The 25,657-nt window shown below is 61.4% G+C and overlaps 2 protein-coding genes and 1 pseudogene across 7 annotated transcripts; 2 read left to right on the forward strand and 1 right to left on the reverse strand.

The window, feature by feature from the left end:
• Positions 1-2,179: 2,179 nt before the first annotated feature.
• On the reverse strand, positions 2,180-4,286 carry LOC141735212 (C-type lectin domain family 2 member B-like; annotated as a pseudogene).
• Positions 4,287-9,738: 5,452 nt separating this feature from the next.
• LOC141735211 (C-type lectin domain family 2 member B-like) lies at positions 9,739-14,605 on the forward strand. 2 transcript variants are annotated; one of them, XM_074567838.1, is made up of 6 exons: positions 9,739-9,772; positions 10,794-10,932; positions 11,383-11,478; positions 11,578-11,762; positions 12,037-12,137; positions 12,316-14,605. In XM_074567838.1, exons 2-6 carry the CDS (start codon positions 10,800-10,802, stop codon positions 12,428-12,430), a joined length of 630 nt encoding a protein of 209 aa, XP_074423939.1. In that variant the 5' UTR covers positions 9,739-9,772; positions 10,794-10,799; the 3' UTR covers positions 12,431-14,605. The 2 variants fall into 2 exon arrangements, with proteins under 2 accessions (XP_074423939.1, XP_074423938.1); XM_074567837.1 differs by having other exon boundaries at positions 9,739-9,749.
• A 21-nt stretch (positions 14,606-14,626) lies between these two features.
• LOC141735209 (C-type lectin domain family 2 member B-like) lies at positions 14,627-25,363 on the forward strand. 5 transcript variants are annotated; one of them, XM_074567834.1, is made up of 9 exons: positions 15,199-15,671; positions 16,042-16,510; positions 18,048-18,158; positions 19,148-19,447; positions 21,652-21,790; positions 22,253-22,348; positions 22,440-22,624; positions 22,899-22,999; positions 23,178-25,363. In XM_074567834.1, exons 5-9 carry the CDS (start codon positions 21,658-21,660, stop codon positions 23,290-23,292), a joined length of 630 nt encoding a protein of 209 aa, XP_074423935.1. In that variant the 5' UTR covers positions 15,199-15,671; positions 16,042-16,510; positions 18,048-18,158; positions 19,148-19,447; positions 21,652-21,657; the 3' UTR covers positions 23,293-25,363. The 5 variants fall into 5 exon arrangements, with proteins under 5 accessions (XP_074423936.1, XP_074423934.1, XP_074423935.1 ...); XM_074567835.1 differs by lacking the exons at positions 15,199-15,671; positions 19,148-19,447 and adding an exon at positions 14,627-14,663; XM_074567833.1 differs by lacking the exons at positions 15,199-15,671; positions 18,048-18,158; positions 19,148-19,447 and adding an exon at positions 14,627-14,663.
• Positions 25,364-25,657: the final 294 nt, after the last annotated feature.

Genomic DNA, 25,657 nt, shown 5'->3' on the forward strand with positions numbered 1-25,657 from the left:
CCCGCGCCTTCTCCATCCGTTTCCTGAGCTGATGGTGGCCAAGACCCAACGCTCGGCTTCACCACCCGTCTCCAGCCTGGGGCAGAGCGACGGCACAAGCAGGTTTCCTCTCCGTAGCCTGATTTTCTTGGAAATTGAGGGGAAAAAAAAGTAATAAAGTACAGCCAGACCCCAAGGACACCCCCACGCCTCCATGCAGGGCTTCGCGCGCTCCCCTTTCTTGTTGCTGAGCGGGAGCGACCGGCAGCCTCTCCCCATCCCTTCAAGCATCCCAAGGGCTCGGCTTTGGGTCCTTCCCTTCTCCAGGGCACCTCTGGGTGCAGCACGGGGACAGGAACGGAGCTCCCGGCTCCGAGGCTTTGCTTCCCGCAGCTTCCCCAGCCAAGCAGAAAAGGCGCTTTTGTGGGTTTTCTCGGCTCCGTCGCTCCTACAGGCACCGGAAAGGTTTTCTCGCCGAGCGGAATGACACGGAAGGACCCGTCTGCTGAAACTGCGGGTGTTAAAAAGGGGGCAAAGACCACCGAAGAGCTGCTTCTTCCCTCGCTCCCAGTCTGGGTCCTGGTGCAGGTCCTCGGTGGTACTGGGCGCTGCTGGGAGCTGGATGGGTCGGGACCGCGGTCCCGGCAGGCATCGTGCTGCGGCTGCTGCAGCGACGCGGCGAGTGGCGGGGTCCGTCAGCCAAAAAGGGGAAAAAATCTCCCCAAATCCATGGCAGGTTTCTGCCATGGAGCCGATTTCTGCTGTATTTCTAGCAGGGAGCAGCTCCTGGGCAACTGCTGGCCCCGATGGGCAGGAGCTGGGTGTGTGTGTGGGGGGGAAGCTGCCAACACGTCCCCCGCAGACACCGATTTATATGTTTTTAGAGCCTGTCCTCACACAGGTCCCTTTCTCCGTCCTGGCCATAGGCTGGTCCGGGTGGGAAGGGACCTTAAAGGCCACCGAGTTCCACCCCTCCTGCCTGAACCCCCCCAACTCTCTCAGCCCGGCCCCACAGCAGAGGGGCTCCAGCCCTCCCAGCATCTCCGGGGCCTCCTCCGGCCCCGCTCCAACGGCTCCGTGTCCCTCAGATGGCCCCAGAGCGGAGCAGAGGGGCAGAATCCCACTCCCCCCCCACCCCCCCGTCTCGTCCTGCTGGCCACGCTGCCAGGGGCTTGTTGGCCCCTTTCCGCATGGGAGAGAGGAACAACAAGACCAGGAACACTGGGGAAAGCGCCCCAAGATCCCCCCAGATCCTCCCAATTGCTGTCCCCATCCACGTCGTCGTCGCCCTGAACCACCCCATGCCCTCACCGCCTTCCTCCATTGCTCCTCCTCCTTTCCCCCCAACACCAAGGGGGGGATTTTTCCAGCCCCCCTGCCCCAAGAATGCACCTGGAGGGGCTCAAACAGCAGTGTCCTGGTTCTGGCGGGGATAGGGTTGATTCTCCCCAGGCTCCGGCAGGGACACACGTATCCATCCCATCGGAGCGGGCTGGGGCATCCCAGGGTCGGTCCGGTGCGTGGTGGTTCCATAATCGTGTTTGAACATTCCTCCATCCGTGTCCTTGGTGTTTTCCCGTTCCCTTCGCCATTCTGTTAAACTGCCTTTGTGTCTCAACCCATGAGTTTTGCCTTTTTCTTCCGGATTCTTCCCCATGGGGTGGGGGGGGGCGAAGCTCCAGAGAGCGGCAGGAGGTTCTTTCTTGCCATTCGAGGCCAAACCAGGACACTCGCACCCAAAAAGAGCCCTGAAGAGAGCAACCGACCCCACAAACTTGACGCCTGCAGCCTCGTTAAGCTGATGTTTTGCATTTTCACAGCTGGAACGGCAAACCCGGCCGGCCGCTGAGCAGGATTCCTCCTCTCCGCACCAACAGCGGCAGGAAGGAATTCACTGGGGGGGTGGGGGTGTGTGTGTGTGTGGTGGGGGAGAAGGCGGGTGCTCAGCCACGCTGGTGGCTCCAGAGTTTGGCCGCGTTCAACCACGGCCCCCCCCACCCCCCAGTCCAGGCTGAACTGGGGGCAGTGCTGGCAGGAGCCCAGGGATGGGGGGAAGCAATAAAAAAAAAAAAAAAAAAAAAAAAGAGTCGGGGGGGAGAGGTGGGGGGAACACGAGCTAGACCACCAGGGCCTGAGCCCTTCTCCCCCCGCCGCCATCATGACAGAAACAGCCCTCAAAGCCGCTTTTCCTCCCTTCCGATGGCTTTCAGGCCCCAGGGGGTGTTATTTTGCCTCATCCCCGAGGAGAAAGGGGGCGGCTGTGGTTAACAGCGTGGAAGCAGGACGGCTGCCAGGAGAGGGGCAGGCGGCGCTGGCAGCAGCACCCACCCAGGGAAGGGCAGAGCTGGAGCACCCACCAGCCCGGGTGCCCTTCTTGAGGGGGCAGGATTTGGGGGAGCCCCCAAGAGCCCCCATGGGCAGGAAAACACAGGGAGACGGGCTGAAGCCACCCCCCTCCCACCGCCAGCACCCCACGCTGCCAGGGATGGGGGGAGAAGACCCCGGGGGGCAGCCACCCCCTCACAGCCGTGTCCTCCAACGCTCCCAAAGGCGGGATGGAAAGTGCCAGCAGAGGGGAGGGGACAGGGCTGCCTCCAGCACACGCCCCTGCCCCAGCAGGAGACAAACACATGTAGAAATACATCATGTTTTAATAAACAATACAAAACAGCAGGAAAAAAAAAAAAGCTTCTGTGTGAATGAGAGTCTAACTTTCAAGGGAGCCCCACAGGGGCCACTTCACCCCCTGGCTCTGTGTCCCCTCCACCCTGCACAGGGCCAGGGACCTGCACTGACATTGCTGCACCCAGCTCATCTGGCAGCAGCTGCTCCAGCTCCATCACCACAGCTCAGCATCACCTGTGAGGTGTGAGAGGAGCAAGATGGGTTCTGGGGTGGGCCCAGGAGGATGAAGGAACCAGTCCCAGGCTTGAGGTCCCAGTGCAGGCAGCACACAGCAGCTCCCAGCACCTCTCCCCACCTGCAGGACCAACCCGGAGCAGCAGCTGAGGGAAGGACACCCCCACGCTCCCCTGCGCTGCTGGAAGGGCTGAAGCTGTGAGGCCCCACCACGCAAAGGTCCTTTCTCCAGCGCCTCTGTCACCCGAGCGCTTGGGGCTTGCTGCAGATGTACGGCCGTGACTGGGAGCAGCCTGCACTCGCGACAGCCCCGTCGTACAAATACGCACACTCTCCTTGGCCCTGCACCACAAACCTGCAACAAGCAGCACAGGCACCGCTGGCACCGCGGGGGTCGCGGTCGTCCCCTCAAGCACCAGGAGGGGACAAGGGCCGCCTGCGAGGGACAGCCCCAGCAGACACGTCCCACCAGGGCCCTGCCCGTCCCACCGCAGGACGGTCTCCCCCCGGCCCTGGACTCACCTCTGGTTGAAGCTGCTGCCATCCACCCACTGCAGGCGCTCGCCCCGTCTCCGCAGCCCAAGCCAGCAATCAATGAGGCCCTTGAGGTGCAAGAGGAACTCCTGGGCACGACACAGAGAAGCCAACAGTCAGGAGATGCTGCTGTCAGCCCCACGCTGGTCCCTGCCAGCCCCACACGGCTACCAACAGCCCTGGCATGGCAGCAGCTCCCACCCCACGCCCGCTCCAACAAGCTCCAGAGCTGCTGCAGGAGCTCACCAGCCCGGCCAGCGCTCTCGCTCCTGCTCTGACACAGCTCGGCTCCAACTCCGGGCTCTGCACCCAACCCAGGAACACCCCCAAACCCCCACGCAGCCACAACAGCCCCTCACTCACCCTTTCCTCCTTGCTCTTGGGCATGGCCAGTGAGGCCCCATGCGAGGAGCATTGCTCCTGGCTCCACTCCCAGCTCCCCACATCCCTCGAGAAGGAGTAGCAGACATTGCGGTACCCGACCCAGTCATCAGGACAGGCCAGCACCAGAGCCGCAGGCACAGCTGGATCCCCTCCACGTCTTCCCACTGGAGAGGGAAGGGCAGAAGGGCAGAGGATTGGGCTCCGCAGGGACCAGGGGACACAGCTCCGCGGGGCAGGGAAGGAGGCAGCCGCTCCTCCCTTACCTGAGAGTACAGCAACAGCCACGGCCAGAGCCAGCACCAGAGCCACCAGCACAGCCAGCACCACGACCCACACTGGATGGAGCGTGGGTCGCTTGCCTGGAGGGGGAAAGAGCCACTCGGGGTGAGGACGGTGCTGTCCCCCTCCCAGCCCCACCACCCCCAGCACAACCTGCCCAGGGAACACAGGAGGGACCCCCCAGACCCCTCTACCCCACACACACTCAGCTGCAGCTTCTCAACCCCCTCCCCGGGCACAGCAACTGCCATCGGGCCATTCCCAGCTGGCAGCAAGGGACAGTCACACAGGGCAGGGACAAGGCTGTCACCTCACACACACTGGGGGACAGCCCCCAGCAGGAGAGCTGCCAGGCAGAGAGAGACGGGGGGGCTGATACAGCCCCCCAGGGAGGACCCAGCAGAACACAAGACCCTTTCCCAGACAGCTGGAAGAAGCCCCACACGTGCCAGCCCCACTCCTCCTGGGGTGACACTGCCACGGGGACACTGTCCCCTCCCAACAGGCCACAGGGGGGGCCCCGCACTCACCCTCAAGTCCTCTGCGTGGCCTTTCACCTGTGCCCCGAGGCATCTCTGCGTGTGGGGATCTCCCTCTGTCCCGGGGACTCAGGGGCTCCTCCACATTCCCCTCGCTGGAGCAGGATCTGTTCCCTTCTCCCGTGGCACTCTGAAAAGCGGAACCACTGCACTCACAAGAAGCACAATCTTGCCTGTTTCAAGCCACTTCTACCACCCCTGCTCTCATCATTGTGTTGGGACATTGCAGGGAACACCAGGCAGGACATCAGGACCATTAACTCTGTTGGCTGACTGGCAGCACACCCGGCTGTCACAGATCAGCCCTGGCCACACGGTCTCACCCGGGCTGAGGAAGGCCATGCCAGGGAAGGGCTGTCCCTGCTCCCCCTGGGACGCTGCAGCCTGTCCCCAACACCTGGGGACACAAACACAGCCCCAGTGAGCTCAGGGACCAGCCCTTGGAGCCCAGCAGGGCCAGCGCCCTGGGGACGGTCGCTGATGTCTGGCTGAAGGAGGGCAGAAGGCAGACGAGGGAGGAACAGCCCCAGGTCTGGACATTCCCCTCCAGCCCCACTCGCCCAGCTGAGCCCTGCAGCCCGGCCTCCACCAGCCCAGGCAGAAACCCCAACTGCCAGCAGCTGCTGGAGCACCAGCTCTCCGTCCTGGCAGGCAAATGCCAACGCCCGGCACAGGAGAGCGGCAAGAGAGGCTCCGTCTGCACCAGGGCACGGGGCTGCTCTCCCCAGAGCTGCTCCTGCGCCTTTGCACAAAGCGGCTCCCGCAGCCCGGGCTTCTCTGCTTGCCAAACCCACTGCTCCACCGTGACCCACGCCCCGGCTCCGTGCCCCGAAAAGCAGCAGCGGCTCCTTCCCAAACAACCCGCCCAGAGGATGGAACCTCCGGCCCCCGCAGACAGAGACGGCGACTGCGCAGGGCGGGCCTGGAGCCCAAAGCCCTGGCGGCACCAGGCCCCCCCAGGAACCCAGCGCGGCCCCGGGGAGCCCCGCCGACGGAGGAGCCCCAGCTCAGCCGGCGGAGCTCCGGGCAGCAGCGGGGCCCCACGGGGGGAGCGGCTCCCCAGCCCCACACGGAGCCGGGCCATGAAGAGCGGGGGCGCACGGGGAGCGCCAGCCCGCCGGGCTCCCTTCCCCACAGCCCTGCACCGAGCGGACGGCACCCAGGGGCTCCGCACTCCCACATCGCACCCACACTCACGCCGCCGCCGCCCAGCGCCAACTGCCTCAGGGACACCGCATTTGTACCCCTCGCACGGCCCGCCCCCCCCACCGCTCCGGATGGCATCCGGATGCCTTCATCAGGATGGCATATGGAGCCCGGGGAAACCAGGATCAGCGGGTAAACAGGAATTAGATAAGACGAGCATGCACAAAAAGCAATTCTTTGCCATGTTCAGCCATCCCTAGCAGTTTTTAGCACCGGTGTTAGTCACAAGCAACATGGTTTGGCATCTGAATGCCACAAAAGTGATAAAAATTGGTGAGACTGGGACTAAGGAAGAAATGTTTTAGGCTGGGGGTGGTGAGACCCTGGCCCAGGTTGCCCAGAGAGGTGGGAGATGCCCCGTCCCTGGAAACATCCCAGGTTGGACGGGGCTGTGGGAGACCTGGTCCGGGGGGAGATGTCCCTGCCCGGGGCAGGGGGTTGGACTCGATGGACCTTGAAGGCCTCTTCGATCATGAACTATTCTACGATAAAATGCCCCGTAAAACCCCGTTCAGGTACCGCACTTAGGCTGGGACAGCCTCGTGCACATAAATAAATATTTACCCTCCCTAATCCACATTTCTCACCCGGCTCCCTCCTTCGCGCGGGTCAATGAGAAGTTTTATACCAGCAGCCAGCTGTTGGGTGGTTTCCGAGCCGCGTCTAGAAACGAGGATGTTCTCGTTGAGGGATATTAGCTGTTGAGCATAAATGAGTGAGTTTTAATTAGAATAAATTACTTGGGATTATAGCACGGTGCTGTTTGCCGAGCTTTACTGAGCACGAGTAGCTGGAGTTGCCGAAGCCTTTAGGCCGCGATACTTATTTTTCTTAGTAATTTTCCCTGGAGCTGGGCCAGCGCTGGGTTTAGTCTTTTACTATGGGAGAGATGCTGATATCACTCTAAAGTCTGTGTAGTTTTTCTCCCAAGTTTGGGTAGTGTTTCTCCCGAGTCTGGGATACTTTGGTTGCCCACCTTCTGCCCAACAAGGGCGGGCGCACAAGGAGTGTGAACCAGAAGCTACGGAGGCACCAGGATCTTTAAGATCCCTTCCAACCCGAACCACTCTATGATATCAGCATCTCCCCCATCATTTATCTCCAAGTAATTTATTCTAACTAAAACTTACTTATTTATGCTAAACAACTAAAGAATGGCAAAGAATTGCTTTTTGTGCGTGCTCGTCTTATCTAATTCCTGTTTACCCGCTGATCCTGGTTTCCCCGGGCTCCATATGCCATCCTGATGAATCCGTAAGCCTACGTGGACTTGTGTTTTAGGTAGGTGGAATAACGAGAATCTTGTGTGTTTAAATAACGGGTGAATATCCGGGGTAAGGTGGGCTACATTTGTGGGTTTTCCGCCTCGCACCTGACGACAAATAAAGCAATATCTCCTCTCTGAACTGCTTTTGGTTTCGAGAGCTTTTATTTCAGGTAACACAGAAACATCTTCATAGAATCATAGAATGCGTTGGGTTGGAAGGGCCCCTTACAGGCCATCTAGTCCAACCCCCCTGCAGTCAGCAGGGACGTCTTCAGCTACATCAGGTCGCTCAGAGCCTCATCCAGCCTTGGATGTCTCCAGGGATGGGGCCTCCACCCCCTCTCTGGGCAACCTGGGCCAGCGTCTCCCCACCCTCTCGTAGGGCCCCCTTCAGGGACTGGAAGGGGCTCCAAGGTCTCCCCGGAGCCTTCTCTTCTCCAGGCTGAACCCCCCCAGCTCTCTCAGCCCGTCCTCGCAGCAGACAGGCTCCAGCCCTTGGATCATCTCCGGGGGCCTCCTCCGGCCCCGCTCCAACGGCTCCGTGTCCTTCTTGTGCCGAGGGCTCCAGAGCTGGACGCAGGACTCCAGGTGGGGTCTCACCAGAGCAGAGTAGAGGGGGAGAATCCCCTCTCTGGACCTGCTGGCCACGGTTCTTCTGACGCAGCCCGGGATGGGATTTGCCCTCTGGGCTGCAAGCGCACACTGTTGGCTCCCGTCCAGCTTTTCGTCCACCAGGACCCCCAAGTCCTTTTCCGCTGCTCTCTGTCACGTCGGCCCCCAGCCTGTATTGATAACGAGGGTTGTCCCGACCCAAGTGCAGGACCTTGCACTTGGCCTTCTTGAACTTCAGGAGATTGGCTCGGGCCCACCTCTCCAGCTCGTCCAGGTCCCTCTGGATGACATCCCGTCCCTCTGGCCTGTCGACCGCTCCACTCAGCTTGGTGTGGTCGGCAAACTTGCTGAGGGTGCACTTGATCCCACTCTCCATGTCATTGATGAAGATGTTGAACAGCACCCGTCCCAGTACGGATCCCTGAGGGACACCACTTGTCACCCTCCTCCATCTGGACATCGAGCCACTGACCACCACCCTCTGGGCGCGACCATCCAGCCAGTTCCTCATCCACCGAACAGTCCACCCATCAAATCCGTATCCTCCGACTTCAAGGGAAGGATGTTGTGGGGGGGAGCGTGTGAAAGACCTTGCAGAAGTCCCGATAGATGACATCCGTAGCTCTTCCCTTGTCCGCTGATGCGGTCACTCCGTTGTAGAAAGCCACCAGGTTGGTCAGGCAGGACTTGCCCTTGACCTTCACCTCCATCAAGGCTCTCAAAGCCTCACCCAGCCGGACTCGGGATGTTCCCGGGCATCTCCCACCTCTCTGGCAACCTGCCTGGCTCACCCCCCTCGGCGCAGACAACTTCTTCCTCAGACCTCATCCAACTGTACCTCGTTCTTAGAACTTTCTAGCATTCAGCTGCCAAAGCACGTTGTTGATGGCTAATAATTAGCGGCGATGGCTGAACCTGGCGAGGGGTGGCTCTTTGTGCGTTATTCCTGCCGCTTTCCTGTTGACCCCGGCTGCCCCTGGGCTCTGTGTAATGCCGAGTTAATTAATTAATGATGCTGGTTGTCCCTGCAGTGCATTATCCCCAACACCAGGAGGTTTTCAGGAGGGTCTTGCAGGTGCCTGTCGCTGGCAGCATTTGAGGTTTTCCAGGTGGATCCTTTACCCTCCACCTGCAGCTCCCCAGCAGCAAAATCCCACTTTCCGGGTCCGGGCCGACCTTTGATTTGCTTTATTTCATACCAAAACCCGTAGGAAAACTCCCCGGCCTGGGGGCCTCGGGGCACACCTCATCAAATACCGCACCGCGGAGGGAAGGGGCGTCTGGCACCCTCCGGTGGTCCCCGGGGGCTAAAAATCACCGAGTTTCCACCCAAAACGGCCCGAGAGGAACGGCCGCGGGAGGGGCTGTGAGCGCCTCGCCCCGGAGAGCTGTCCATCACGTCACACCCATGCGGGAAGGCCCGCTCCGATTGGCTGAGCTTCTTTCCCGCCGCTCCTGGTCCCTGCGCGCTGATTGGCCGGAGCAGTGGTGGGGGCGGGCCACGCGAGGGGTATAAATGCGGTGTCCCTGAGGCAGGTGGCCCTGGGCGGCGGCGGCGTGAGTGTGGGAACGCGGAGCCCCTGGGTGCCGTCTGCTCGGTGCGGGGCTGTGGGGAAGGGAGCCCGGCGGGCTGGCGCTCCCCGTGCGCCCCCGCTCTTCATGGCCCGGCTCCGTGCGGGGCCGGGGAGCCGCTCCCCCCGCGGGGCCCCGCTGCTGCCTGGAGCTCCGCTGGCTGTGGCCTGTCGCCGAGGGCACCCGGGCCGATGGCGGCACCATCTCTGCCCGTCCCGGGGCGGGGGGGCGGCCGGTACCGGCCGTCCTTCTCCTGGCAGCCCTTCTGCCTCCGCGCTGCTGCTCGCAGCCGCCCCATCGCTCACCGGGGGCGGGGCAAAGAGACAAAAACCCCCCGGTTTCCTTCAGAATGGTCCGTTCGCGGGGGTCCACGCTGGGAGTAGTTGAGTTCAGTTTGAAAAAGGCGCCGCGCAGCCACTCCTCGCCCCGCGCGCTGATTGGCCGGAGCGGTGGGCGGGCCGTGCCAGGGGTATAAATACCGTCCCTCAGTCAGTTCGCGCCGAACGGCGGCGGGAACGGTGGGTGTCGGAGCGGGGAGCCGGTGGGTGCCGTCCGCTCGGTGCGGGGGCTGCTGCGGGGAAGGGAGCCCGGCGGGCTGGCGCTCCCCGTGCGCCCCCGCTCTTCATGGCCCGGCTCCGTGCGGGGCCGGGGAGCCGCTCCCCCCGCGGGGCCCCCGCTGCTGCCCGGAGCTCCGCCGGCTGAGCTGGGGCTCCCCGGGGCTGCGCTGGGTTCCTGGGAGGGCCTAGTGCTGCCGGGGCTTTGGGCTCCAGGCCCGCCCTGCGCAGTCGCCGTCTCTGTCTGCGGGGGCCGGAGGTTCCATCCTCCGGGCGGGTTGTTTGGGAAGGAGCCGCTGCTGCTTTTCGGGGCACGGAGCCGGGGCGTGGGTCACGGTGGAGCAGTGGGTTTGGCAAGCAGAGAAGCCCGGGCTGCGGGAGCCGCTTTGTGCAAAGGCGCAGGAGCAGCTCTGGGGAGAGCAGCCCCGTGCCCTGGTGCAGACGGAGCCTCTCTTGCCGCTCTCCTGTGCCGGGCGTTGGCATTTGCCTGCCAGGACGGAGAGCTGGTGCTCCAGCAGCTGCTGGCAGTTGGGGTTTCTGCCTGGGCTGGTGGAGGCCGGGCTGCAGGGCTCAGCTGGGTGAGTGGGGCTGGAGGGGAATGTCCAGACCTGGGGCTGTTCCTCCCTCGTCTGCCTTCTGCCCTCCTTCAGCCAGACATCAGCGACCGTCCCCAGGACGCTGGCCCTGCTGGGCTCCAGGGGCTGGTCCCTGAGCTCACTGGGGCTGTGTTGGTGTCCCCAGGTGTTGGGGACAGGCTGCAGCGTCCCAGGGGGAGCAGGGACAGCCCTTCCCTGGCATGGCCTTCCTCAGCCTGGGTGAGACCGTGTGGCCAGGGCTGATCTGTGACAGCCGGGTGTGCTGCCAGTCAGCCAACAGAGTTAATGGTCCTGATGTCCTGCCTGGTGTTCCCTGCAATGTCCCAACACAATGATGAGAGCAGGGGTGGTAGAAGTGGCTTGAAACAGGCAAGATTGTGCTTCTTGTGAGTGCAGTGGTTCCGCTTTTCAGAGTGCCATGGGAAAAGGGAACAGATCCTGCTCCAGCGAGGGGAATGTGGGGGAGCCCCTGAGTCCCCGGGACAGAGGGAGATCCCCACACGCAGAGATGCCTCGGGGCACAGGTGAAAGTCCACGCAGAGGACTTGTGGGTGAGTGCGGGGCCCCCCCTGTGGCCTGTTGGGAGGGGACAGTGTCCCCGTGGCAGTGTCACCCCAGGAGGAGTGGGGCTGGCACGTGTGGGGCTTCTTCCAGCTGTCTGGGAAAGGGTCTTGTGTTCTGCTGGGTCCTCCCTGGGGGGCTGTATCAGCCCCCCCGTCTCTCTCTGCCTGGCAGCTCTCCTGCTGGGGGCTGTCCCCCAGTGTGTGTGGGGTGACAGCCTTGTCCCTGCCCTGTGTGACTGTCCCTTGCTGCCAGCTGGGAATGGCCCGATGGCAGTTGCTGTGCCCGGGGAGGGGGTTGAGAAGCTGCAGCTGAGTGTGTGTGGGGTAGAGGGGTCTGGGGGGTCCCTCCTGTGTTCCCTGGGCAGGTTGTGCTGGGGGCGGTGGGGCTGGGAGGGGGACAGCACCGTCCTCACCTCGAGTGGCTCTTTCCCCCTCCAGGCAGGTGCCCCACGCTCCATCCAGTGTGGGTCGTGGTGCTGGTTGTGCTGGTGGCTCTGGTGCTGGCTCTGGCCGTGGCTGTTGCTGTACTCTCAGGTAAGGGAGGAGCGGCTGCCTCCTTCCCTGCCCCGCGGAGCTGTGTCCCCTGGTCCCTGCGGAGCCCAATCCTCTGCCCTTCTGCCCTTCCCTCTCCAGTGGGAAGATGTGGAGGGGATCCAGCTGTGCCTGCGGCTCTGGTGCTGGCCTGTCCTGATGACTGGGTCGGGTACCGCAATGTCTGCTACTACCTGTCGAGGGACGAGGGGAGCTGGGAGTGGAGCCAGGAGCAGTGCTCCTCGCATGGGGCCTCGCTGGCCATGCCCCGGAGGGAGGGGGAGATGGTGAGTGAGGGGCTGTTGTGGCTGCGTGGGGGTTTGGGGGTGTTCCTGGGTTGGGTGCAGAGCCCGGGGTTGGAGCCGAGCTGTGTCAGAGCAGGAGCGAGAGCGCTGGCCGGGCTGGTGAGCTCCTGCAGCAGCTCTGGAGCTTGTTGGAGCAGGCGTGGGGTGGGAGCTGCTGCCATGCCAGGGCTGTTGGTAGCCGTGTGGGGCTGGCAGGGACCAGCATTGTGCTGGCAGCAGCAGCTCCTGACTGTTGGCTTCTCTGTGTCGTGCCCAGGAGTTCCTCTGGAGTCAGAAGGCCCATGTTGATTGCTGGCTTGGGCTGCGGAGACAGGGCGAGCGCCTGCAGTGGGTGGATGGCAGCAGCTTCAACCAGACGTGAGTCCTGTTGGGAGCCGGGGCCGTGAGGAGACCGTCCTGCGGTGGGACGGGCAGGGCCCTGGTGGGACGTGTCTGCTGGGGCTGTCCCTCGCAGGCGGCCCTTGTCCCCTCCTGGTGCTTGAGGGGACGACCGCGACCCCCGCGGTGCCAGCGCTGCCTGTGCTGCTTGTTGCAGGTTTGTGGTGCAGGGCCAAGGAGAGTGTGCGTATTTGTACGACGGGGCTGTCGCGAGTGCAGGCTGCTCCCAGTCACGGCCGTACATCTGCAGCAAGCCCCAAGCGCTCGGGTGACAGAGGCGCTGGAGAAAGGACCTTTGCGTGGTGGGGCCTCACAGCTTGAGCCCTTCCAGCAGCGCAGGGGAGCGTGGGGGTGTCCTTCCCTCAGCTGCTGCTCCGGGTTGGTCCTGCAGGTGGGGAGAGGTGCTGGGAGCTGCTGTGTGCTGCCTGCACTGGGACCTCAAGCCTGGGACTGGTTTCTTCATCCTCCTGGGCCCACCCCAGAACCCATCTTGCTCCTCTCACACCTCACAGGCGATGCTGAGCTGTGGTGATGGAGCTGGAGCAGCTGCTGCCAGATGAGCTGGGTGCAGCAATGTCAGTGCAGGTCCCTGGCCCTGTGCAGGGGACACAGAGCCAGGGGGTGAAGTGGCCCCTGTGGGGCTCCCTTGAAAGTTAGACTCTCATTCACACAGAAGCTTTTTTTTCCTGCTGTTTTGTATTGTTTATTAAAACATGATGTATTTCTACATGTGTTTGTCTCCTGCTGGGGCAGGGGTGTGTGCTGGAGGCAGCCCTGTCCCCTCCCCTCTGCTGGCACTTTCCATCCTGCCTTTGGGAGCGTTGGAGGACACGGCTGTGAGGGGGTGTCTCTGCTGCCCAACATCTTCTCCCTCCTGCCCTGGCAGTGTGGGGTGCTGGCGGTGGGAGGGGGGTAGCTTCAGCCTGTGTCCCCATGTTTTCCTGCCCATGGGGGCCCTTGGGCCACCCCCAAATCCTGACCCCTCAAGAAGGTGCTGCTGCAGGAGGAGCCCCAGCAGCAGCTGAAAGCAGCTGTGGGCGTTGGGGACTGACCCAGCTCTTCTGGTCACTCCCGGCGGCGCCCACCCCTCGGTTCAGCGCTCAGGGCCGCCCCGCCATCCCCCTTCCCCTCGCCCCGGGGGTACCGGGGAGCAGCTCCCCCGCTCCGGGCACGGCCCAGACCCGTGTCCGGCTCCTCTGCGGAACCCCCGGGGGCGGCTCTTGAAAGAGCCTTTGGGTTCTGCCTTTTTGCGCTCCAGCCACTGCGCTCCCAACGCTCGCCCGCTGCGGGACCCCCGGCCTCCTCCGCTGCTGCTTTTCCCCTCGGTCCCCAACGCGCCCCGGCTCCCACAGGCTTTACCGGCCGCCCGGCTCTGCCCACCCGCTCCTTCCCGTTACCGACACCGCTGCAACTGCCCCCCGGCTGCGCCCCCCCACCGGGCCCTTTATATACCCCCGCGCCGGCCCTACGAAAGGGGGCACGAAACAACCCCCGGGGGGCGGATTTAGCAGTAAAGCGGGACAATAGAGCCCCCTTTATGTTGGCCCTGGGGCACGTACATACCGCCCGTCACCCTCCTCACAGGCCGCTAATCGCCATAATTAATAAACTTGATGGCTGAAGAGGAGGGAAGTCGTAACAAGGCAAGTGTACCGGAAGGTGCCCTCAGCATACCAAGACGTAGCTGGAAGACAACAGCGTTCAGCTCACGCCTGAAAGGCGTCTGCCACACACCAGATCGTCGTGGAGTTGTTAAGTAATGGTTAGAGTTGGGAAGGAACAACCTCTGCCCACCCGCTCCTGCTGCCGCTGCCATGTGGGTCGTTCTAGAGTTTCTTTCTACGACGATGTGTCCTCCTACAGCGACCGTTCCCCGGTACCGGAAAGGTTTCCCGAACGTGCCGCAGGGTCGGGGCAGCGGCAGCGTTTGGGGTTTTTCACCTGGATCCTTTGCCCTCCGCGGGCAGCTCCGAGCTCCCGAGAAGCAACATCCTCCTTTCCCAGGGCCGGGCCGACCTTTCATGTCCTTTCTTTCCTCCCCAAACCCGCAGGGAAACTCCCCTGCCTCGGGGCGCTGGGGCCCACCTCTCGAAACACCGCACGCATCTGGCGCCCCGGGGGTGGGGGGGGAGGCGGTTTCCATCGCGGCTGCGGGGACTAAAACTCACCATCTTTCCCCCAAAACGGCCCGGGCTGAGGAAGAGCGGCCCAGAAAGGTGTGACAGAGCGTGGGAAAGTGCTTCGCCCCGGGCGCGGCCTCGCAAACGCCTCCCTCAAATGACGGAATTTGCACCCAAAAAGGCGGCGCTGGGCCCGGGCGGAACGTGAGGCGAGGGGCGACTCCTGAGGGGAGCTCGAGGCGGCGCTCCCATTGGCTGCCTCTATCGCCACTCTTCGTCCTTGCGCGCTGATTGGCCGGAGCGGTGGGCGGGCCGTGTCGGAGCACAAGTATCCGGTCCTTCCCCTCAGCGGGGGCAGAGCGGCGGCGGGAGCGGAGTTGAGGAGGTGGGTCCTGGCGGTGGGCGCTGTTGGGTGCCGTCCGCTCGGTGCGGGGCTGCGGGGAAGGGAGCCCGGCGGGCTGGCGCTCCCCGTGCGCCCCCGCTCTTCATGGCCCGGCTCCGTGCGGGGCCGGGGAGGCGCTCCCCCCGCGGGGCCCCCGCTGCTGCCCGGAGCTCCGCCGGCTGAGCTGGGGCTCCCCCGTTGGCTCCGTCGGCGGGGCTCCCTCGGGCTGCGCTGGGTTCCTGGGAGGGCCTGGTGCTGCCGGGGCTTTCCCGGGCGGGGGTCCGGCTGAAGGACCCCGTTGGTGTTCTCCTTCCCTTGGTGTTTGCGTGTGGGTCTGGGAGTTTCTGGTGCAGCAGCTGCAGTGGGTTTTGGGTGCTGTCTTGACCCCCCCTTGGCCAGACGTGCAGGGCTCGGTCAGGTAAGTGGGTAGGGGGGAATCTGAACTGCAGGGCTGTGTGTTTTCCTCCCGGATCTGCCTCGCTCTTGTTAGCAAAGACAGGCCTCTGCTTTGTTTATAGTGATGTGCTAGCTAAAATGTTGTTTGTTTTGTACTAACCTTCTCACTGTGTGGGGAAAATAGCTGATTAGTGACCTTCTTACTGTGTGAGAAAATAGTGAGTCACTGAGCTGAGTTTACAGATAGTGATAATGAGGAGACAGCCAGAAGTAGCTCATCACCAAGGATGGGGTAGCAAGAAGTAGTTAATTACTTCAAGGTTCTTTTATGTGTCGAGTATGTTCTGCTATACCAATTAGGACAGAGCTGTGGCTGCTTCAAGGGACATCCTTATCATCCTCCAGAAGTCGGCAAACTTACAGTAAACTTCTGCTGTCCTGCGATGACTCAATACCTTAAAAGGATAATGTGAGGAAGGGTCTCCTCACCCAAATGACCACCAAGAAGCTCGCGCGGAAGTGTTTTGCCGATGCCGCGAAACTTAATACGCCTGCACAAAAAGGCTGTTGGGTCATCCTGATGAATCTGTAAGCCTGGGTGGAGTTATGTGTTAGGTAGGTGGAATTATGAGAATATTTTGTGTATAAATAGTGGGTGAATGTCCCCGGTGAGGTGTGCTAGACTTGTGAGTCCTCCCCCTAGTGCCCGACGTCGACTAGAGCAATAGCTCCTCTCTCTACTCCTTTTGATTCCGAGAGCTTTTATTTTGGGTAACGCTGCCAGCGGCGGGGATAATTAGTAGATATGCCAGGGATGTGGCATGAAGACAAACACAGTAATAACAGCGCACAGGTGATGTCTAAGGGACAAAGGTAAAAGTTTTATCAAGAACTTTCAGTTGCCACCTGGTTGAGATGTGACAGAAGGCACCCAACGTTGAATAGAATGTGAAACAAAACAATGGGCTTGTGTGCTCTTTTGCAGTTGCTGGCTTAGACGTAAAAATAGCAAGAAATATAACTTCTGGAGCAAAATGAAGGCAAGAGGGCATCCCAAGCTCACCTCGGGGAATGTTGGAAGCCCGAAAGAGAAGCAAAGCTCAACGGGGCTGATAAACAGCTGTGGCCCAGAACAGACATGGAAAACGGGTGAAGAGCCAGTGGTTTGTGTGGCTACGGCACCGGGGGGCGAACCCGAAGCGAGGTGGAGGCCGCGTGGTCACATTCTTACGCTCCTCACAAGAAATGCGTTGTGCAACTACCGAGAAGAAACGGAACGGCTCCCAGTACAACCAGAAGGAACGACGGCTTGACCGCACCCACCCTCCGCACAATGGGAATATATGGTTTACCCCGATTTTGTAGCTAATGGAGGGAGGAGAATCCAACACCCAGTCATCGGGACGGATTGAGGCGTTTGTCCTCCTCGCATCCCCCACAAGGGACGCCTTTTGGTAAGAGTTGCGACCTCGGCCACGCCGAGTGCTTGCCCGGGAAATCAAGCTTGTGCTTGCAATCGTGCCGTGAAAGCCACAGCGCTATTTTGCCGTTTAGTGCGTTTATCACCGGCGTTGCTGAGGAATCGTGTATATGTTGCATCGAATAAACCGTACTGTCCGTGCACCTGGCTGCCGCTTTTGAGTGCAGCCGCACCTACAGCAGCCAGGCTGTTTGTGCCTCCGCTGTCAGGCCTAAAGTCACGGTAATAATTCGCTAAATGTAACTAATTCACTCATAAGTCACTAAATACAACAGGGTAGTTATCGTTAAAGGAGTGTTGTCCCAAAGCGGGGTTGTTTACCCGGTGTGCAGATACACCCGGAGCAGAGGTGTTAGTTATTTCAGTCGTTTCTGCCAAGGTGGGTGCTAGGTGGTAATCCACAAAGCCGGCACACCGGCCTAAAAACTCTCCGGAATATTTATACGGCTCAAAACGCAGAAACACACACCCTTAGTTATAATTATTGGTTGGTACCTTGTCTTAACGCTTTCTGTTGGTTAGCACAGTCTCTCGCTTTCATGTAAAGTTACAAGGTCCTTCAGTGGATGCGCGCGTGCTCCAGCACCGTGGGGGCGGTCGGTCCAATGCGGTCTCTAATGGAGCGGGTGGTGGCGATCTCCCACTGCTGCCTTTACCTTTCCCCCAGTTACTGCCAGTTTTTGGTGACTTTATGCCTTATCCAGCAGCTGTCTGGTTTTCAGCAGGTTTCGGCGCCTCCTGTGGTGGGATGTTCCTTATTCTCAGCCTCCTGTTTGTCTTCAAGGGTATATTCATTAGTAAGGCATTTATTGTTTGTAGCAAGTGTCTGGTTTCACAGGGCCTTGCGAGTTCTTTACAGCTCTTTATTCTTCCTTAATGAGAGATTCTACCTTCTAAAATATATTTTTACCTCATATTTTAAAAGTACACTCTGCCTGCTTAAAGTACCTCAGGAGGAGCTGCTGCCCGAGCGTTCATGCCCCATTTCTGGTGACGCGCACTTACGGGCTGGGAGACGCTTCCTCCTTCTTCAGGCTCAACCCCAAACAAAGAAATCCCTGGGCAATTATACCCTTGCGATCTCTACACCCCCTCCTCACGGGTGTCTTTTAGTCCGGTGGTGATTTTTGGCGTGGGGGCTTCAAACATCTCATTGGATTCTTTTCCTGTGTCCGGGCAGGCTCTTACCGGGTTGATTTGCAATTTCAGCCGAGGGCTGGAGCCCCTGTAGCTTCTGGTTCACATCCCTTGTGTGCCTGCCCTTGTTGGGCAGAACGCGGGGAGACACGAGGGTCCCAGGCGTGGGGGAGACGCGAGGGTCTCTCCCGTAGTAAAAGACTAAACCCAGCGCTGGCCCAGCTCCAGGGAAAATTACTAAGAAAATTAAGTATCGCGGCCTAAAGGCTTCGTCAACTCCAGCTACTCGTGCTCAGTAAAGCTCAGCAAACAGCACCGTGCTATAATCCCAAGTAATTTATTCTAATTAAAACTCACTCATTTATGCTCAACAGCTAATATCCCTCAACGAGAACATCCTCGTTTCTAGACGCGGCTCGGAAACCACCCAACAGCTGGCTGCTGGTATAAAACTTCTCATTGACCCGCGCGAAGGAGGGAGCCGGGTGAGAAATGTGGATTAGGGAGGGTAAATATTTATTTATGTGCACGAGGCTGTCCCAGCCTAAGTGCGGTACCTGAACGGGGTTTTACGGGGCATTTTATCGTAGAATAGTTTATGATCGAAGAGACCTTCAAACTCATAGAATCATAGAATGGTTTGGGTTGGGAGGGACCGTAAAGATCATGTACTTCCAACCCCCCTGCCCTGGGCAGGGACACCTCCCACCAGACCAGGCTGTTCAAAGCCTCATCCAGCCTGGCCTTGAACACTTCCAGGGATGGGGCAGCCACAGCTTCCCTAGGCAACCTCTTCCACTGCCTCACCACCTTTACAGTAAAGAATTTCTTGCTAATATCCAATCTAAATCTACCCTCTTTCGGTTTGAAACCGTTACCCCGTGTCCTATCATTACACTCCCTGATCCAGAGTCCCTCCCCATCCTTCCTGTGGGCCTCCTTTAAGGGACTGGAAGGGGCTCTAAGGTCTCCCCGGAGCCTCCTCTTCTCCAGGCTGAACATCCCCAACTCTCTCAGCCTGTCCTCATAGCATGGGTTCTCCAGCCCTCTGATCGCCTTCGTGGCCCTCCTCTGGCCCCGCTCCAACAGGTCCGTGTCCTTCTTGTGCTGAGGACTCCAGAGCTGGACGGAGTTCTCCAGGTGGGGTCTCACCAGAGCAGAGTAGAGGGGCAGAATCGCCTCCCTCGCCCTGCTGGCCACGCTTCTTTTGGTGTAGCCCAGGATGCGGTTGGCTTTCTGGGCTGCAAGTGCGCATTGCCGGCTCATGTTGAGCTTCTCGTCCACCAACACCCCCCAAGTCCTCCTCCTCAGGGCTGCTCTCAAGCCATTCTCTGCCCAACCTGTATTTGTCCCTGGGATTGCCCTGACCCGGGTGCAGGACCTTGCACTTGGCCTGGTTGAACTTCATGAGGTTCGCACAGGCCCATCTCTCCAGCCTGTCCAGGTCCCTCTGGATGGCATCCCTTCCCTCCAGTGTGTCGACCGTACCACACAGCTTGGCGTCGTGGGCAAACTTGCTGAGGGTGCACTCGATCCCACTGTCCCTGTCACCGACAAAGATGTTAAACAGCACTGGTCCCAGTACTGACCCCTGAGGAACACCACTCGTCACTGGTTTCCACGTGGACATTGAGCCATTGACCGCAACGCTTTGAGTGCGGCCAGCCAGCCGGTTCCTTATCCACCGAGCGGTCCCTCCATCAAATCCATGCGTTTCCAATTGAGAGACCAGGATGTCGTGCGGGACGGTGTCAAACGCTTTGCATAAATCCAGGTAGATGACATCGGTTGCTCTCCCCTTGTCTACCAATGCTGTGGCAACATCACAGAAGGCCACCGGAGTTGTCAGGCAGGATTTGGCTTTGGTGAAGCCGTGTCGGCTGTCACCAGTCACCTCCTAATTTTCCGTGTGCCTTAGCAGAGATTCCAGGAGGATCTGCTCCCCGACCTTGCCAGGCAGAGAGGTGGGACTGACTGGCCCGTAGTTCCCCGCGTCCTCCTTTTTTCCCCTTTTTGGAAATGGGGGTTGTTTCCCCTTTTCCAGTCAGCGGGAACTTCACCAGACTGCCGCCACTTTTCAAATATAACGGAAAGCGGCTTAGTGACTTCATCTGCCGGCTCCCTCAGGACCCCTGGGTGGATTTCATCCGGTCCCATGGACTTACGCACCTTCAGGTTCCTCAGATGGTCTCGAACCTGATCTTCTCCTACTGTGGGCGGCTCTTCATTCTCATAGACCCTGCCTTCTGCAACTTGGGCGGCGTGGTTGGAGCCCTTGCTGGTGAAGACCGGCAAATCCATCGAGTCCGGCCCCCTGCCCCGGGCAGGGACATCTCCCCCCAACCAGGTCTCCCACAGCCCCGTCCAACCTGGGATGTTTCCAGGGTCGGGGCATCTCCCACCTCTCTGGGCAACCTGGGCCAGGGTCTCACCACCCCCGGCCTAAAACATTTCTTCCTTAGTCCCAATCTCACCCATTTTTCTCACTTTTGTGGCATGCAGCTGCCAAACCCTGTCGTTAAAGACTAACAGCTGTGCTAACAATTGCTAGGGGTGGCTGAACCTGGCAGAGAATTGCATTTTGTGCGTGCTCGTCTTATCTAATCGCTGTTTACCTCTTGGTCCTGGTTTCTCCGGGCTCCATCTGGCTCTCTGCTTTGTTATCAACAAAAGTGGCTCATTGTGTACAGCTCGGCCCGGTGCCGTCTGGCCGCAGTCAGTTACCGCAAAGCCACAAGCGTTTAACGGGCGCCGTCCCGGTTCCAGGCACTGGGGCAGCTGCTGAGGGGAGCTCAAGGCGGCCCTTCCATTGGCTGCCTCTGCCGCCACTCCTGAGCCCTGCGCGCTGATTGGCCGGAGCGGTGGGCGGGCTATGCCAGGGGTATAAATACCGCTCGTCCGTCAGTTCGCGGCGAGCGGCGGCGGGAGCGGTGGGTGTCGGAGGACGGAGTCTCTGGGTGCCGTCGGCGGTGCGGGTGGGTGCCGTCCGCTCGGTGCGGGGCTGCGGGGAAGGGAGCCCGGCGGGCTGGCGCTCCCCGTGCGCCCCCGCTCTTCATGGCCCGGCTCCGTGCGGGGCCGGGGAGGCGCTCCCCCCGCGGGGCCCCGCTGCTGCCCGGAGCTCCGCCGGCTGAGCTGGGTCTCCCCCGTTGGCTCCGTCGGCGGGGCTCCCCGGGGCTGCGCTGGGTTCCTGGGAGGGCCTGGTGCTGCGGGGGCTTTCCCGGGCGGGGGGTCCGGCTGAAGGACCCCGTTGGTGTTCTCCTTCCCTTGGTGTTTGCGTGTGGGTCTGGGAGTTTCTGGTGCAGCAGCTGCAGTGGGTTTTGGGTGCTGTCTTGACCCCCCCTTGGCCAGACGTGCGGGGCTCGGTCTGGTAAGTGGGTAGGGGGGAATCTGAACTGCAGGGCTGTGTGTTTTCCTCCCGGATCTGCCTCGCTCCCTCCCTTGCCCTCACCTGAGTCTTTCTCTGAAGCACCCACAGGAGCCTTTTTGCACCCTTTGTCTCACCGGGATCATGGAGTTTCCATCCCCAAAGGCTGAAGGTCTCGTCCCTGCCCCAGCCTGGGGTGCTGGGGCTGTGGGTGGTGGTGTCCAGCTGCTGTGGTGAGCAGAGGAGGGCTCAGCAGAGGTGTTGGGGGGACCCTGGACCCTCCCCCGGCAATCCCAGGCCAGGGCCCCTGCTGGGGTTGCCCCCAGGTGGCGAGTGCTTTGTGCCCTGTCTGGAAGGGTGTGCGCAGGGTGGTGGGGAGGGTGCTGGCACAGCTGGGGCCAAGGGATGGCAGGAGTGCGAGTTCCTTGCTTACCTTTCGTACCCAGGCAGGTCTCTGTTAATAAAGAGACTTATTTCATCGCGATCCACTCTGTCGCGTTCTCTGCCATCCCCTAACATGATGATCGGAGCAGGGGTGGTAGAACTGGATCCAAGCCTTGGCTTGAAACAGGCAAGATCCTGCTTGCCTTGAGCAAAGTGGTTTCACTTTTCAGAGTGCCATGGGGGAGAGGAACGTAATCTGCTCCAGCGATGGGAATGTGGAGGAGCCCCTGAGTCCCCAGGATGGAGGGGCATCCCCCAATCCAGAGGTGCCTGGGGCTACAGGCAGAAGGAAACTCAGAAGAGTCGTGGGTGAGTTGGGAGGTGACACTGGGGGTCACCTCCGTGAGTGTTGGGAGTGGACAGTGTCCCCGTGGCAGTGTCACCCCAGGAGGAGTGGGGCTGGCACGTGTGGGGCTTCTTCCAGCTGTCTGGGAAAGGGTCTTGTGTTCTGCTGGGTCCTCCCTGGGGGGCTGTATCAGCCCCCCCGTCTCTCTCTGCCTGGCAGCTCTCCTGCTGGGGGCTGTCCCCCAGTGTGTGTGGGGTGACAGCCTTGTCCCTGCCCTGTGTGACTGTCCCTTGCTGCCAGCTGGGAATGGCCCGATGGCAGTTGCTGTGCCCGGGGAGGGGGTTGAGAAGCTGCAGCTGAGTGTGTGTGGGGTAGAGGGGTCTGGGGGGTCCCTCCTGTGTTCCCTGGGCAGGTTGTGCTGGGGGTGGTGGGGCTGGGAGGGGGACAGCACCGTCCTCACCCCGAGTGGCTCTTTCCCCCTCCAGGCCAGTGGCACACGCTCCATCCAGTGTGGGTCGTGGTGCTGGCTGTGCTGGTGGCTCTGGTGCTGGCTCTGGCCGTGGCTGTTGCTGTACTCTCAGGTAAGGGAGGAGCGGCTGCCTCCTTCCCTGCCCCGCGGAGCTGTGTCCCCTGGTCCCTGCGGAGCCCAATCCTCTGCCCTTCCCTCTCCAGTGGGAAGATGTGGAGGGGATCCAGCTGTGCCTGTGGCTCCGATGCTGGCCTGTCCTGAGGGCTGGAATGTGCACCGCAATGTCTGCTACTACTTCTCAAAGGACGAGAGGAGCTGGGAGTGGAGCCAGGAGCAGTGCTCCTCACATGGGGCCTCGCTGGCCATGCCCCGGAGGGAGTGGGAGATGGTGAGTGAGGGGCTGTTGTGGCTGCGTGGGGGTTTGGGGGTGTTCCTGGGTTGGGTGCAGAGCCTGGGGTTGGAGCCGAGCTGTGTCAGAGCAGGAGCGAGAGCGCTGGCCGGGCTGGTGAGCTCCTGCAGCAGCTCTGGAGCTTGTTGGAGCAGGCGTGGGGTGGGAGCTGCTGCCATCCCAGGGCTGTTGGTAGCCGTGTGGGGCTGGCAGGGACCAGCATTGTGCTGGCAGCAGCATCTCCTGACTGTTGGCTTCTCTGTGTCCTGCCCAGGAGTTCCTCTGGAGTCAGAAGGCCCATGTTGATTGCTGGCTTGGGCTGCGGAGACGGGGCGAGCGCCTGCAGTGGGTGGATGGCAGCAGCTTCAACCAGAGGTGAGTCCTGTTGGGAGCCGGGGCCGTGGGGAGACCGTCCTGCGGTGGGACGGGCAGGGCCCTGGTGGGACGTGTCTGCTGGGGCTGTCCCTCGCAGGCGGCCCTTGTCCCCTCCTGGTGCTTGAGGGGACGACCGCGACCCCTGCGGTGCCAGCGGTGCCTGTGCTGCTTGTTGCAGGTTTGTGGTGCAGGGCCAAGGAGAGTGTGCGTATTTGTACGACGGGGCTGTCGCGAGTGCAGGCTGCTCCCAGTCACGGCCGTACATCTGCAGCAAGCCCCAAGCGCTGGGGTGACAGAGGCGCTGGAGAAAGGACCTTTGCGTGGTGGGGCCTCACAGCTTGAGCCCTTCCAGCAGCGCAGGGGAGCGTGGGGGTGTCCTTCCCTCAGCTGCTGCTCCGGGTTGGTCCTGCAGGTGGGGAGAGGTGCTGGGAGCTGCTGTGTGCTGCCTGCACTGGGACCTCAAGCCTGGGACTGGTTTCTTCATCCTCCTGGGCCCACCCCAGAACCCATCTTGCTCCTCTCACACCTCACAGGTGATGCTGAGCTGTGGTGATGGAGCTGGAGCAGCTGCTGCCAGATGAGCTGGGTGCAGCAATGTCAGTGCAGGTCCCTGGCCCTGTGCAGGGGACACAGAGCCAGGGGGTGAAGTGGCCCCTGTGGGGCTCCCTTGAAAGTTAGACTCTCATTCACACAGAAGCTTTTTTTTCCTGCTGTTTTGTATTGTTTATTAAAACATGATGTATTTCTACATGTGTTTGTCTCCTGCTGGGGCAGGGGTGTGTGCTGGAGGCAGCCCTGTCCCCTCCCCTCTGCTGGCACTTTCCATCCTGCCTTTGGGAGCGTTGGAGGACACGGCTGTGAGGGGGTGTCTCTGCTGCCCAACATCTTCTCCCTCCTGCCCTGGCAGTGTGGGGTGCTGGCGGTGGGAGGGGGGTAGCTTCAGCCCGTGTCCCCGTGTTTTCCTGCCCATGGGGGCCCTTGGGCCACCCCCAAATCCTGACCCCTCAAGAAGGTGCTGCTGCAGGAGGAGCCCCAGCAGCAGCTGAAAGCAGCTGTGGGCGTTGGGGACTGACCCAGCTCTTCTGGTCGCTCCCGGCGGCGCCCACCCCTCGGTTCAGCGCTCACGGCCGCCCCGCCATCCCCCTTGCCCTCGCCCCAGGGGTACCGGGGAGCAGCTCCCCCGCTCCGGGCGCAGCCCAGACCCGTGTCCGGCTCCTCCGCGGAACCCCCGGGGGCGGCTCTTGAAAGAGCCTTTGGGTTCCGCCTTTTTGCGCTCCAGCCACTGCGCTCCCAACGCTCGCCCGCTGCGGGACCCCCGGCCTCCTCCGCTGCCGCTTTTCCCCTCGGTCCCCGACGCGCCCCGGCTCCCACAGGCTTTACCGGCCGCCCGGCTCTGCCCACCCGCTCCTTCCCGTTACCGACACCGCTGCAACTGCCCCCCGGCTGCGCCCCCCCACCGGGCCCTTTAAATACCCCCGCGCTGGCCCTACGAAAGGGGGCACGAAACAACCCCCGGGGGGCGGATTTAGCAGTAAAGCGGGACAATAGAGCCCCCTTTATGTTGGCCCTGGGGCACGTACATACCGCCCGTCACCCTCCTCACAGGCCACTAATCGTCATAATTAATAAACTTGATGGCTGAAGAGGAGGGAAGTCGTAACAAGGCAAGTGTACCGGAAGGTGCCCTCAGCATACCAAGACGTAGCTGGAAGACAACAGCATTCAGCTCACACCTGAAAGGCATCTGCCACACACCAGATCGTCGTGGAGTTGTTAAGTAATGGTTAGAGTTGGGAAGGAATGACTTCCTCCAGCCCGCTCCTGCCGCCGCTGCCATGTGGGTCGTTCTAGAGTTTCTTTCTACGACGATGTGTCCTCCTACAGCGACCGTTCCCCGGTACCGGAAAGGTTTCCCGAACGTGCTGCAGGGTCGGGGCACCGGCAGCATTTGGGGTTTTTCACCTGGATCCTTTGCCCTCCGCGGGCAGCTCCGAGCTCCCGAGAAGCAACATCCTCCTTTCCCAGGGCCGGGCCGACCTTTCATGTCCTTTCTTTCCTCCCCAAACCCGCAGGGAAACTCCCCTGCCTCGGGGCGCTGGGGCCCACCTCTCGAAACACCGCACACATCTGGCGCCCCGGGGGTGGGGGGGGAGGCGGTTTCCATCGCGGCTGCGGGGACTAAAAGTCACCATCTTTCCCCCAAAATGGCCCGGGCTGAGGAAGAACGGCCCAGAACGGCGTGACAGAGCGTGCGAAAGTGCTTCGCCCCGGGCGCGGCCTCGCAAACGCCTCCCTCAAATGACGGAATTTGCACCCAAAACGGCGGCGCTGGGCCCGGGCGGAACGTGAGGCGAGGGGCGACTCCTGAGGGGAGCTGGAGGCGGCGCTCCCATTGGCTGCCTCTATCGCCACTCCTCGTCCTTGCGCGCTGATTGGCCGGAGCGGTGGGCGGGCCGTGTCGGGGTACAAATATCAGGCCCCTCCCTTCAGCGGGGGCAGAGCGGCGGCGGGAGCGGAGTTGCGGGGCGGAGGTGGGTCCTGGCGGTGGGCGCTGTTGGGTGCTGTCCGCTCGGTGCGGGGCTGCGGGGGGCTGCGGGGAAGGGAGCCCGGCGGGCTGGCGCTCCCCGTGCGCCCCCGCTCTTCATGGCCCGGCTCCGT

This window comes from Larus michahellis, chromosome 29 (genome assembly GCF_964199755.1).
Source record: "Larus michahellis chromosome 29, bLarMic1.1, whole genome shotgun sequence".
Taxonomy (NCBI): Eukaryota; Metazoa; Chordata; class Aves; order Charadriiformes; family Laridae; genus Larus; species Larus michahellis.